At 54.8% G+C, this 14382-nt stretch overlaps 1 protein-coding gene across 3 annotated transcripts in view; it reads right to left on the bottom strand.

The window, feature by feature from the left end:
* Positions 1-14382, bottom strand: part of SLC12A7 (solute carrier family 12 member 7) — a 101644-nt gene that overhangs the window by 62495 nt on the left and 24767 nt on the right. The window contains exon 1 of one of the 3 annotated variants that reach the window (XM_073014851.1): positions 12970-13144. The exons of the other annotated variants lie outside the window; for them this stretch is intronic. Within the exon in view, the coding sequence (XP_072870952.1) occupies positions 12970-13129 (160 nt within the window). The 5' untranslated portion in view covers positions 13130-13144. Of the gene's footprint in view, positions 1-12969; positions 13145-14382 lie in introns of those variants that run through there. 3 annotated transcript variants of the gene reach the window in all.

Below are 14382 nucleotides of genomic sequence, written 5' to 3'. Positions count from 1 at the left end.
TAGGATGGATGCTCAATGCCAGCTTCCAAGTCAGGAGGCTGCTTGTGCCCATGGCTTGGAATCAGGGCTGTGGCCTGGGAGGGCTCTCACCAGGTGCAGGCTGCCTCCAGGTGTCTGTGTGCCTCTGCACACGGAGCTTCTCCCCAGGTCCACGGGTCCCCCCAGTCCACATCTGCTTTCCTGTTAGGGTGGGGGGGCTCATCTCCTGGTGTGCCATCTGCATCCTTTTGGGCTGGGAACCTGCTGTTGGGTATCAGGCAGGGCGCACCTCCAGGGCTGAAGGATGTAGGTGGGGTCAGCGGGCAGAGCGTCCGTGAAGAGCTCCGTGTCCAGGGAAGGGGACACCTGGAGGAGGCTGGCCCTGGAGACCCCACACTCCTTCTTACCAGAAAGCCACCCGCCTTCTGCCTGGCAGGGCTGGGCACCCACCCAGGTGCTTGCCTGTTGGCCTGGTACCCATGGTGAGTAGGGGGAGAGAGGGAGTAGGGCAGAGTAGAAGAGAGGGGAGAAAGGAGAAGCAGGAGAAGGGTGAAGGGAAAGAAAAGAGGTGGGAAGGGAGGAGAGGGGCAGAGTAGAAGAGAGAGGAGAAAAAAGCAGCAGGAGAAGGGTGAAGGGGAAGCGGGCAGGGGAGAGGGAAGGGAGGCCCCAGTTACCCAAGGCTAAAGGTATTTTTAAAAAACAAAACTTTTTTTTTTTTTTAAGTATGTTGAGCCTCTCCTGGCAGAGTGGGGTGTGTGGACACCAGCGGAGGAAGCAAAGGCTCCAGCCGCCTGTGGGACCTGCACTCTCCCTGCCCAGGAGTCCCACCAGGGCTGAGAATTCTGCCCATGGCCAGGGTGGCCCTAAAACCCCACATCCGCCACCACCTGTGGGGGCTTGAAGGGAGCTGTGGTAGATAGCCATGATAGAAGACCCCAGCCACAGCCCCAGGCCCACGGCCGCATCTCCCCGGAAGATGAGCCCTGTCCCGAGGGTTCTGCAAACAATGCCTGGTTCTTCCCAGGCAGGCACCACAAGCTGCCCCCACCCTCTGCACCCCCGGCTTGCTCAGGGTGGGGCCCCTGGGCCTGGTGGATGGTGGGCCTGGCTCAGCTGGTGCTGGGGAGCCTGTCTGCACAGTGGCCGGGTACATGGGGCCTGAGTCCTGAGCCTCCCGGCTCCTATGCCTGCTGGGCAGGGGCACATCCCATGGAGCTGAATCTGGGAACAGATGGGGCCTCCCCCTGCACAGAGCTCCTCTGAGACCATCTGTGTCTGAGACTGTAAGTGACGCCAACAGAAGGTCAAGCTTGAGCGACAAAGCTCTCAGTCCTGTAATTCACGGACACTGAGTCTTCACTCAAGTTCCCTCTGGAAGATTCCGTGGACAAGGCCGACACACTCTGCCCCTCACTCAGGAGGCTCCAGGATTTTTAGACCACGTGTGCGGCTTTCCTTCTCTCAAAGTGTTACTCACGTAATGTTACTCAGAATCTCACACGGACGCCTGTGAGCTGCGGACACAGGGAAGGTTTGCATTTCCTCTGAAGTCCAAGCTGCCCAGAAGCCCACCCACCCCTGCCAGCTCTCGTTCCTGCTCCACAGGTGACTTCTTTACAGTAAACCGTGGGCAAATGTTCGCTGTCATCTCAGGGGGAAAGGCCGCGCCAGGGTCCAGATGGGCTCAGAACCTCCCAACCTGGCAGACACAGCCCTTGAGAAAGGGAAGCAGAGCCCAGGACACGTGTGGCCAATCCTCTCTCAGACGTCATAAAGAACTGGGTATGGAGGACGAGGCCAGCCCTTGTCAGTGACGCCCCCAACCCCAGCAACAGCATGAGATCAGGGATCTGCTGGCTGTGTCTCAGAGCCGCAGAGGGTCCTGCTCAAACCCCAGAGCCAAAGGGATGGGCCAGGAGGCTGGTGGGGGGCGTGCTGTGAGGGGCTGCTGAGCATGGCAGGGCTGCTGAGCAGGCTGGGGTGAGCTGGGCCTGGTCTGCAGGGGTGGGGGCACAGCCTTCACTGGGGAGGCAGCCAGGGAAGGGGTTCCTGCCAGCCTGTGATGGAGCAACAGAGCAACTAGTGAAACCAAGTCTGCAAAATTATCACCGTTGGTGGAAGTGATCCGACCTGACTCCCATCTTGGTTCTAACCTCCAAGCTGTCCTTGTTCCTTCCTGGGCGTAGGCTGAACTAACTTTGGGAGGAACTTAGTTTACAGTTAAAATAAACCTCCTTCTTGCCCGAGGACTTGACTGCCTTTGTAGGATTAACAAATTAGCCGCAAGATTAAAGAAATTGTGGTTTGGGAGTCATGTAGCTGGAGGCTACAAGATTCTGACCCTCCCTAAACTGCTCCTAAAATCAATGCTTGAGCTGTTTTGCAGACCCTTGTTGCACTAGATGGATCAGCTGGCACCACCCAGATTAACAGACTGGCTCATCTGATCTTGTGACCCCACCAGGAACTGAGTCAGCGCAGAAGGACAGCTTCAGTTCCCTGTGAGTTCATCTCTGACCTGATCAATCAGCACTCCTGGCTCACTGGCTTCCCCACGCACTAAGCTATCCTTAAAAACGGATCCCAGCCAGGCACATGTGGCTCAAGCCTGTAATCCCAGCACCATGGGAGGCCAAAGCGGGTGGATCACGAGGTCAGGAGATCGAGACCATCCTGGCGAACGCGGTGAAACCCCGTCTCTACTAAAAATACAAAAAGTTAGCCGGGCGTAGTGGCGGGCTCCTGTAGTCCCAGCTACTTGGGAGGCTGAGGTAGGAGAATGGCGTGAACCCGGGAGGTGGAGCTTGCAGTGAGCTGAGATCCCGCCACTGCACTCCAGCCTGGGTGACAGAGCGAGACTCCGTCTCAGAAATAAACAACAATAACAACAACAACCTGATCCTGAATGCGTGGGGAGACCGATTTCAGTGATAATGAAACTCCAGTCTCCGCATAGCCGGCTCTGTGTGAATCACTCTTTCTCCACTGTAATTCCCCTGTCTTGATCAATCAGCTCTGTCTGGGCAGCGGGCAAGGCGAACCCACTGGACGGTTACATGATGGGGAGTCCATAGGCCTCAGCCCCTCGAACAGAGAGATAAGAAAACCCCACAGGGGGAAGCGTTTCAGTGCGGTCTGAGAACGTCGTGGGCGGGCCTGGCAGCCATGCAGACCCGGCAGAAGAGTATTCCCGACAGCAGCGCCAGGGATTCACCAAAAACAGGCGTGACCCAGACCCACACCCTCGCCAGACACAGATGAGCTGTTGGCCAAATGCGAAGTCGACGAAGCCGTCCTTGGGCGTGAAAGGTCTCTCTAGACTGGGAGATGCCTCCTGCCAGGAAATTCGAATGAGTCCAGGAGGAAGGAGAAAACCTGGACCTGACACAGGCCGCAGAGGACCTGGCCTCACCCACTTCTAATGGAGCCAATGAAAAATCAGGGAGCGTGGGGGACCCAGACAACGGCAAACAACTGTGCTCATAACATCAAATGCGCCGGCCCTGCAGCCTCGCAGGTACCAAGGCTGGTTCTAGTGGCTTCTTCCAGGGCTGTGGGAGGTGTGCGGGTGTCTCGCTGAGCTTTTGGACGAGAGGGCCAAGACGAACTAACATGGAGGAGCACGTGCAGACGCCACCTCGCCCGGGGACGCTCGCCATCGGCAGTGTGCCGGGGACACCACGGGGTGCTGGCCAGATGCCCACAGCCGCTGCACCTCCCCGCACAATGCATTCCACAGGCGGGATTTGGGGGTGTCAGAATCTCACCAGCATCCGGGCAGTGTGGGGATGAAAATCCTGGCTGCCTAGCACAGCCCCTGCCACTGCACTTGGCACCTCAAGGGGTTTGGATTCTCAACACCAGCTCAGATAACCGGTAAAAATGTTTATTAGTTTTAACTTTGCTTTTTCCTTTTTCTAAAAAAATCCATTTAATTGTAGTCAAATATTATGTAAAATTGCCATTTTCACCATCTTTAAGTGTCCGACGGAAGAAACATTCCCACAGCTGTGCGTCCGCCTTCACCGACAGTCTCCAGAGCCCTCCCAGACTGAAGGCCTCTCCCCAGCCTGGCACCTGCCATTCTGTGTTTGGTCCCTACAGATCTGGGAACTCCAGGGACTTCCCAGGAGGGGATCAGACAGGGCCCCGCGGCACGACATCCACACAGCTCCTGCGTGCTGTAACCCGTGCCAGCATCTCCTTCCTTTTCTTGGCTGTCAAGTGTCCACTGCGTGGACGGGCCGTGTTTTGTTCACCCACTCATGCACAGATGGGCACGAGGGTTGCTATTCCCCCTATGTAGAGTACTGGCTAACAACTTCAAAGGTATATATCTAAGTAAAAATGAAAATGTGTAAAATGTGTGAAGCACCCCACGTGCGCACGCACGAGCCCTCTGGGAGGAACTGGGGGCGTCGCCGTGGCTGCCTGGGGGCGTGAGGCCTGACCTTCTGCCGACGCTCCTCTGTCCTGTTATCTGGGGTGGCTACACCAGCATCATCTGGCCAAAAATACCTCGTAATCGTTCTGGCTGAGCCGCTGCCACTGCCCAAGATAAGCAGGGCACGTTCTGGCTCCCGGCAGTGATTTCTGTCCTATTTTTACACGTGGTTCGGATAAGGTCTCGGGTGGCCTGTGCCCAAGGTCACTCTGTGAGGCCCCAGGGAGGCAGTGGCTTGCTCTGGGTTCACATTCCCTCTGGGGAAGTGGGTTCTGGGAGCCGCACAGAGAGGCATACTGGGTGTGCAGAGCAGGAGTGGTCACAGGGACCCCGGTTCCGAGGAGGGGAGGGGTCCACTCCTGGGCCCTCGAACCCTTGGGTCCCAGCACCTGCAAGCACAGCCCTGCCGGGTAACACCACCAGCTCCTAGAGGCGCATGAGAGCCCACATCTGGGGTTCCTGGCAAAAGAACCCCCAGATAAATGAGTTAAGCTGTCCAGCCTCCCCCCTGCCAAAGGCCCCCAGATAAATGAATAAAGCTGCCCAGCCTGGCCCGCAGCCCACTGAGGCGCAGCCGCTCAGCAAGGCAACGAGGCCGGCCAGAGACCGTCGCACAGGAGTGGACGTTCCCCGCCAAGGGGCCGGGGGCCACGGTCAGCTTCTCTGAGTGTCCTGGTCTTGGAGGACACATGTCGTGTGTATCGGCCAAGGAGCCGGACTCAGGGCCTCCATCAAACAGTGTTGCAAACTGGTGCAGCATATCCTCAAGGTTTAAGCTTCAGATTTTGCTTGGCAAACTGAATCCAAATCCACCTCTCTTTCTTGACTTTCTTCGTTTGTTTCATTAAGAGAAGAGAGAAGAGGAAACATGTTTGATTAAGTTTCTGAGATAACTCGCTTGGTCTAATTGCCTCATTGAAACCTTAAATATTTGGCTTACATCACGAGAACAGTCTGGCTAATACGCTGCTAAATTCATCGCTCTCAACAGAGAATGACTTATCTGTACAAATACTGCAAGTCATTAATTTCTATTTTCTCAGGGCGATAAGTTAAAAATACATTTTAAAAATAAGTTTTGATTGCTTTTGAAGGACAGCAACCTCCATGGACCTCGCAATGCAAAACCCACAGCTGACAGCAAGTCAATCTGCCCCAACAACTAGCAACAGCTAGATCTGTCCTAAGGGACACACTTCACAGGCCAGAGATCTTCAGCATAGAGATCAGCGCCCACAAGCCAAGAGAAAAGTATTTTAAAGACCACCTAATCCCTCACTGTGCTTTCGAGGAGAAAAGGAATGCACATTTAAAAAACAAAAACCAAAAAGATTTGCAACTCCAGCGCCTGGCCATGAGGGAGTAGCTGCGTGCAGTGGTCAGAGAGAACACAGAGGACAGAAGACCGTGGGAGGGAGGGTGCTTCCAAAGTACAGAGAAACAGCTGCAGCCTCCACCTCTGTGCCAGCAAACACTACCTTCAAAAATGAAGGCAAAATCAAGACATTTCCAGACAAACGACGACTGTGAGGATTTATCCCAAGTGGAAGGAAAATGGTTCCTGGTGGAAACACTGAAATCCAGAGCTCAGAGAACACGGACTGGCGGGGCAGGTGAAGAGCCTTGCGGTGCTGGATGCATTAAACCCTCAGTGTTCAGCACGGGGGAGGGAGGCCCTGGAGTCCCTGACCGCAGTGGACCTGGACCATCAAGGGCGTCTGTGCAGGGCAGACGCTGGGGCAATGACCGTGAGAACAGCAGAACACACAGCTAGCAAGTAAACACAGGGAGAAAACGGAGTAATAAAAAAAGTGTTTAATCCAAAATAATCAAGAGAAAAGACACCCATGCTTGCGCTAACCGGAGAACCGAGGTGGCAGACCAGGCCTCGAATCTCACGCCCTGATGACGGCCCCACTTCGGCAAAAACCAGAGAAGTGGAGGAGAAGCAGATACTGCTCCAGGGAACAGCTAGAGATTTCAAGATACCTCGCCCCGTAACTGGTAAAACAAATCACTGGAGATAAAGAAGATTTGAACAACACATGAGCAAGACTGACCTAATGGTGAGCTACGTGGAAATACACCCAACCACTGCCCAGCCTGTACTCCGCACCACGGGATTGGGAGAGGAGCTCTGACAGCTGGGAACGCAGCACAGAGCAGCCACGGAAAGATAACGGAAAATCCCCTAGGGCCTGGGAAACTGCAGCACATCGAGAAACCCACGTGCTGAAGAGTGAGCCATGATTGGAATGAGATAATGTTTTAAACTAAAGTGTGTGTGTGTGTGAATTCTTTTTAATTCTAAGACTTTCATAGAAACATCACTTCATGGGTAAAAACAAGTGAAGTCAAACGGCACACTTTTAAAGTTTATTTTAGTATTTTCATGCTAAATAACATATTAATGGTATATTAGTATTTTCATCGAATCTGCAGTCACGTCAGCACGTTAGAAATTGTACTGAGGAAAATGCCCCGATCTCAGTGGTTTTGGAAAGTTTATCTAGGGTGGGAGACTCTTCTAATTTATTGATAACTTTGACTAATTGGATCCCAATTACTTTGGACAAATGGTAAAATATGAAATATATCAAATATGGTTAAAATGTCTACCTGGGCCCGGCGCAGTGGCTCAGGCCTGTCATCTCAGCACTTTGGGAGGCCGAGGTGGGCGGATCACCTGAGGTCAGGAGTTTGAGATCAGCCTGGTCAACATGACGAAACCCCACCTCTACTAAATATACAAAAATTAGCCAGGTATGGTGGCATGTGCCTGTAATCTCAGCTACTTGGGAGGCTGAGACAGGAGAATCACTTGAACCCAGGAGGCGGAAGTTGCAGTGAGCTGAGATCACATCATTGCACTCCAGCCTATCTGCACTCCAGCCTGTCTACCTGCGTTGTCATATCTTCATTAATTTAATTGTTAATGTTTCCAAAAAATCACCCATGTTATTAAGCTAATTTTTAGCAATATACACATAGTATATTTACACAATATTAACCCATGAATTCACTTATTCTTTTTATTTTATTTTATTTATTATTTTTTGAAACAGAGTCTCACTCCAGGCTGGAGTGCAGTGGTGTGATCTCAGCTCACTGCAGCCTCCACCTCCCAGGTTCAAGTGATTCTTGTGTCTCAGCCTCTCAAGTTGCTGATAGCTGGGATTACAGGCATGGGCCACCACGCCCGGCTAATTTTTTGTATTTTCAGTAGAGACAGGGTTTCACCATGTTGGCCAGGCTGGTCTTGAACTCCTGAGCTCAGGTAATCTGCCTCGGCCTCCCAAAGTGCTGGGATTACAGACGTGATCTGTAATCACGTCTGTAATCCCGCGCCTGGCCGAGATGTTACTCACGTTTTAAAACATTTTGGGCCGGGCGCGGTGGCTCAAGCCTGTAATCCCAGCACTTTGGGAGGCCGAGATGGGCGGATCACAAGGTCAGGAGATCGAGACCATCCTGGCTAACACGGTGAAACCCCGTCTCTACTAAAAATACAAAAAATTAGCCGGGCGAGGTGGCGGGCGCCTGTAGTCCCAGCTACTCGGGAGGCTGAGGCAAGAGAATGGCGTAAACCCGGGAGGCGGAGCTTGCAGTGAGCTGACATTCGGCCACTGCACTCCAGCCCGGGTGACAGAGCAAGACTCCGTCTCAAAAAAAACAAACAAACAAACAAAAAAAAAAAAAAACAAAAAAAACCATTTTGAAGTGTTTAGTTTTTCTCTTCTGATTTGTTTTTGTTTTGTTTTGTAACTTTTAAGTTTCAGGGGTACATATGCACGTTTATTACATGGGTACATTTGTGTCACGGGGGTTTGTTGTACAGATTATTTCATCGCCCGGGTATTAAACTCAGTACCCATTAGTTATCTTTCCTGATCTTCTCCCTCCTCCCACCCTCTGCCTTCACGTGGGCCCCAGGGTTGTTCCCCTCTACGTGTCCATGGGTTCTCATCGTTTAGCTCCCACTTGTAAGTAAGAACATGCGGTATTTGGTTTCCTGTTGAACTAAATTATAATGAAAATACAACCTATCGAAACCGTAAGATGCAGCTGAAACTGTGCTTAAGGGAAGAGTCACCGCTGCAGATCCTGCAAAAGTATAAAGTAGTGGAGTGGGTTGAGCTGGGCTCCCCCAGAAGGGTATGTTGAAGTTCTAACACGGGTACCTGTGAATGGCCCTGACTGGGTGGTAGGTCCTTGCAGATGGGATGGCATCGTGAAGATGAGGTCATCCTGGAGTAGGTGGGCTCTCAATCCAATGACTGATGTCTTTTTTTTTTGAGATGGAGTCTCACTTTGTCGCCAGGCTGGAGTGCAGTAGCATGATCTCGGCTCACTGCGACCTCCACCTCCCAGGTTCAAGTGATTCTCCTGCCTCAGCCTCCCAAGTAGCTGGGACTACAGGCGCGTGCCACCACGCCCAGCTAATTTTTGAATTTTTAGTAGAGACAGGGTTTCACCATGTAGGCCACGATGGGCTCAATCTCTTGACTTCGTGATCCACCCGCCTCTGCCTCCCAAAGTGCTGGCATTATAGGCATGAGCCACCACGCCTGACCGACTGATGTCCTTATATGGAGAGGTTTGAGTCCACAGAGGAGAGGCAAAGGGCAGGGGCCACAGAGACAGAGGCAGAGGCTGGGGTGATGGGGCCACAGACCCAGGGATGCCTGGAGCCACAGAAGCTGGAAGGGGAAGGAAGGACGCTCTTTCTTTTTTTTTTTGAGACGGAGTCTTGCTCTGTCGCCCAGGCTGGAGTACAGTGACCGGATCTCAGCTCACTGCAAGCTCCGCCTCCTGGGTTTACGCCATTCTCCTGCCTCAGCCTCCCAAGTAGCTGGGACTACAGGCGCCTGCCACCTCGCCCGGCTAGTTTTTTGCATATTTTTTAGTAGAGACGGGGTTTCTTTTTTTTTTTTTTTTTTTTTTTTTTTTTTTTTTTTTTTTTTTTTTTTTTTTTTTTGAGACGGAGTCTCGCTCTGTCGCCCAGGCTGGAGTGCAGTGGCCCGATCTCAGCTCACTGCAAGCTCCGCCTCCCGGGTTCACGCCATTCTCCTGCCTCAGCCTCCCGAGTAGCTGGGACTACAGGCGCCCGCCACCGCGCCCGGCTAGTTTTTTGTATTTTTTAGTAGAGACGGGGTTTCACCATGTTAGCCAGGATGGTCTCGATCTCCTGACCTCGTGATCCGCCCGTCTCGGCCTCCCAAAGTGCTAGGATTACAGGCTTGAGCCACCGCGCCCGGCCTAGAGACGGGGTTTCACCGTGTTAGCCAGGATGGTCTTGATCTCCTGACCTCGTGATCCGCCCGTCTCGGCCTCCCAAAGTGCTGGGATTACAGGCTTGAGCCACCGCACCCGGCCCAGGACCCTCTTTTAGAACCTCCAGAGGGCGTGCAGCCTTGCCCACACCTGGACTTCAGATTTCGTTTCTCCATCGCTGAGAGAGAAGGCATATCTGTGAAGTCACAGTGTGTGGTGATCACAGCAGTCCCAGGAAACTGATGGATATAAAAACACCACAAATAACTCCGTGATAATGATCTTGTAAGTGGAGACAAAATAGACAAATTCTCTGGGAAACAAAACCTACCAAAATCCATACAAAAAGAAACAGAAGCTCTGAATAGTACTATGTCTCATGAAGACATTAAATCCTTGATTTAACCTTGCCCCCCTTCTCCACATAAAACCTTCAGGGTCAGACAGACTCACTGGTAAACTCCTCCAAACACTGAAGGAAGAAATAATACCAGTTACATTGAAGTCTTCCAGGGAATTTTAAAAAACAAGTAATCTTGCACAACTCCTGTTATCAAATTAGCACTTGTCACCAAGGAAGGGAAGATAAAGCATGATGAGACGCCCACACCCCAGGAAAGTGTCCCAAGAGTGGCTCAGATTCTTCAGGGCTGCGACGTCCTGGTTTTCATCTGGGAGGTGGTGACAGGCGCGTGATCTCTGGTTATTCCAGAACCAGTGAATGTAGGATGTGTGTCATTTAGCTTCTCACGCCATGCACTGGGGCAAGTTCACTTAGGAAACAGATCTCGTGCTTAAGGAAGGCCGGGAGTGGGCGTGGCTGGGAGATGGGTGCCTGAGGAACCACACCCCCCACCCTGCACCTGTGGTCTCAACCTGGCAGGAAGTCCGCGCCAGCTCTGGTGGGATCAGGGTTGCTGGATCCCAGCTGCCAGGTAAACTCCCGCTGATCTGCAGCACAAGATCCCAATCCCAGGACTGGAGCTCTCACGGGGCAGTCAGGCCCAGCGGAAACTGGTGGCCTCGCTCCAGGAAGTAAAGTCGGACTCAGACTAACAAAAGCCAGCAGCAATGCATGGAGGCAGGACAGGACATCTCATGCCGACCCAGGGACCTTGGAGCATACCTCAGTACAGATGGAGCCTCCAACAGGGGTTTCCTTCCTCATGTGGTTGATGGAAGGTTCTAGAATTCGTCTTCTCATAGGGAGGAAAGGTGCTGCCCAGCCCCAACACACCGAGACCGCTGGGGCTCAGTAAATATTTGATAAATAACAGGCTCAGCAGGTGCGGTGGCCAGTGAGACTGATACAGACCTGGTGGCCCATGGGCATCGGGTCTGCCCTGTGACTACCAGTCCTGACAGGCTGCAGCAGAGCATGTGTGCATGTATGTGTGTGTGTGCATGTGTGCACACCAATGGGAGTGGCCCCAAGTCTGCCTGGTCTCTACATGGCTCCCAGCCTTTTCCTAGAACGGATCACATGTTTGCATACACACGTATGTGCACACACATGCAGAAACCAGACCCACTCCCACCATCTACCACACAAGCTGAACCCTCAGTCACGCCGCTCCCTGCCACGTGCTCCATCCCCACGCACGTCAAACACGCCTTCTGCTGGGTTCTGCTTTCAGCTTTCCCTGATGGCCAAGCATACCCCACCACCCCCTGCAAGGCTTGGGGGTACCGCTGGGATCCCAAGTATGATGGCCTCTAGAAGCCCCTCTCCTCAAACCTCGGTCACAGCTGCTGCCCAGGGCCTGCCTCGCCACGGGGACAGCCACATCTCTCCTTGACACACGAGGACACCCCTCCAAGAGGCCTCCCTCAGCCAGCGGCCACTGCTGCCGGCCCCTCTGTCCATTCCCAAAGGCTGAGCTGCTGCAGGGATCAACACCTCCTGGCTCCAAGTGAAAGTCGGAGGTGGGCAGGACGTTCAGGTAACACCCCCACCTCCAAGGTCCAGTCTCACAGAGCCTCAGCAGCTACCCAAGGCAAGGAGGTGGTCACAGGGCCACCAGGAGTGTCCCAGGGGACCCCAGGCCCACGAGGGCCAGAGAAAGTTCCAGGCTTCCCCTGGCGTAAGGGACAGAACCAGGCGCCCTCCCCTCCTGGCCCCCTCAGCCTTCCTGTGATGTCCAGGACCAGGACCAGGGAAACCACAGCGTCCTGGGAGACAGGGTGGAGGGTGGCTCCAGGAGCCCAGCTGGGGCATTAGCCAGCCCCCGAGAGACGCGCTTGCTCAGGCATCCCTGGCAAGGCTTCCAAAGCCCTCACGCAGATGAACACGAGAACAGCCAGGGCACCCACTGTTTCACAGAGAAAGTCACAGCGGTCACCCTGGTGGGATGTAATTTCTGGACATGATTAAACAGGAAGAAAAGATCCCAGCTGAGATAACGTGCAGAGGCACCTTGGAGCCGGGCTCTTGACACTGCTGACCTGAAACCTGGTGATTCAAGAGGAAAAGAACGCCCTGCTGCCGTCAGAGCTGGAAACCTTACAGCCCATTGTGTCCTGGGCGTGAAGCTGTCACCTGACTCCCAGGTGAGGAGCCTGTGGGTCAGGGGTCAGAGCTCAAGGGATGCCCTCGCCAGCTGGGGCAGCCAAAGCTACCTCTGCGTTTTCCCCTGAAAGAGGAAGTTTAAATACCCAAGAAGCTTTGATATCACCTCCATGACTTTACTTCTGGATGTGGTTCAGAAAATCTGCGGAAAATCACCCAGAATTGCACCCGTCTGGTTACAGGAGTCTTAACTGTGGGGGCCCCTTTTCCACTGCTCCCATCAAGTGGCCTCATGGGCAGCCCAGGACTCTCCAGAATCTTCTAGAAGCCACAGCACTTGCTTCAGTCGTAACCTGCAGGACCCTACCGGGCAAGGCTGGCTGGGAGGAGGCACTCTCAGGACAAGGGACCTGGGCAGGCACCTCCTGTCTCGGCTCGATGCCCAGTGAGGACGGGAGGACCCAGGGTGCACCTGCATCTGCATCTGGGCGGGGAGCAAAGACATGGCCCTCCCAGAGCTTGAACTGTGAGAGGAAGAGAGGCTGAGCAAAAGCCCGCCCCCACCCCACCCAGGAGAGGCCACTTGGGGCCTCCTACAGCCCTGCCCGCGGCTGCTCACACGTGTCCCCTCACCTCCTTAGCCGGGGCGGCTGCGCACGTGTGTCCCCTCACCTCCTCAGCCGGGGCAGCTGCGCACGCGTGTCCCCTCACCTCCTTAGCCGGGGCGGGGGCAGCAGGGAGGGAGGGCGTGCTGCACTCTTACCTGTGCCTGCCCAGAGGGAGCAGTGGGAGCTTCCAGCAGACACACCTGGACAGGTGCACGGAGCCCCTGCCAGGGAAGCACAGCACATGCAGGTGGGCGGAGGGCGGCAGGAGGGTGGCAGAAGCGGGTAGAGGAGGCAGCTGAGCTCAGCACGGCCCATGTGATCTCCTTCCGGAAGGCCAAGGGGAGTGGCTGGGCTGGTCTGAGCAGGGAGGCAGCTCAGGCAGTGAGCCCTGGGGACAGCACTGGAGCAGCCTGGGGGTGCCGGACGGAACCTCACCTCAGAGGGTGGTCTGAGGGCTGCCAGGGGCCCTGGGAGGTCAGGGAGGGGCAGTGTTTTCAGGGTGAGGGCTGGGGGCGGGAGCAAGGCCGGGACTGGGGGATGGAGGCCTGAATCAGAGCAAAACAGAGACTCAGAGCTCAGCGCCCGTATTCACAGAGACACACAGGGACTCACAGGGACGTCCCCGATTGTAAGGGGACACGCTGGGACCCACGGGGATGTGCAGGGACACGGTCCCTCCTGGCTGTCCTGCTCCTTGTCGATAGGCACCCGGAGGCTGGGGCCTGGCACCACTGGCACGGGGGATTCCTGGGCCCCTCCTTGGGGCACCTCCGCCTCAGCAGCAGCTGAAGGGCATGGGGGAAGGAGCCAGTGTTGGTGCAACAGGCAGATGGTTCCAGAAACTCAGGATTCTACACAATCCTAGCACCTGGGGCGCACAGTCCTGCACGTCCGCCATGCTGTTGGAAGCAGGCACTGGCCCTGGTGGTCAACACAAGCCCTGAGGACCTCCCCAGAGGGTGTGCTCCAGGCAACCTGCCGGGACCACCTCTCCTGCTTGGTGTTGGGGGCCTCACCTCACCTCTCCGGGTCCCTAACCAGGGGCTAGGGCTGCCCCCCTTGGGCCCTCCAGAATCCACCCTGGAATGGCTGCTGGGACTGAGACCCTGAGTCAGGCCAACCCCCAGAGCCTTGCCCAGCAATGGCTTGTCTGGGGTGGGTTCCCAGACCCTCGTCCAGGACACGGGAAAGGGGCTCCCTTTGTGGCCTGTGCTGTGGAAAGGCTCAGTGAGTAAGCTGATCCTCCCGCGAGGTGGGGCGACACCCCCCAGAAGCAGATTCCCAGGTGGGGCCCAGCACCCTGGCTGTGTACACGGCAAAGTTCACTGCCGCTGGTTCCGTCAGGGGCATTTGAACCAGAGTGACTCCATCTTGAACAGGGGCTGGGTCTGAGGAGGCTGAGACCTGCTGTGCTGCAGTCCCAGGAGTTTTGGGATTCTCAGTCACAGGGTGAGACGGGACGTCGGCACAAGAGGCAGGTCACTAAGACCTTACTGATAAAACAGGTTGTGGTCAGGAAGTCGTCCAATACCCAGTACCCACCAAACCAAGGCGGCAGGCCAGTGACC

This window comes from Chlorocebus sabaeus, chromosome 4 (genome assembly GCF_047675955.1).
Source record: "Chlorocebus sabaeus isolate Y175 chromosome 4, mChlSab1.0.hap1, whole genome shotgun sequence".
Classification (NCBI taxonomy): domain Eukaryota; kingdom Metazoa; phylum Chordata; class Mammalia; order Primates; family Cercopithecidae; genus Chlorocebus; species Chlorocebus sabaeus.
Note: the sequence above shows the minus strand (reverse complement) of the source record. Positions and strands in the feature narration are given on the sequence as shown.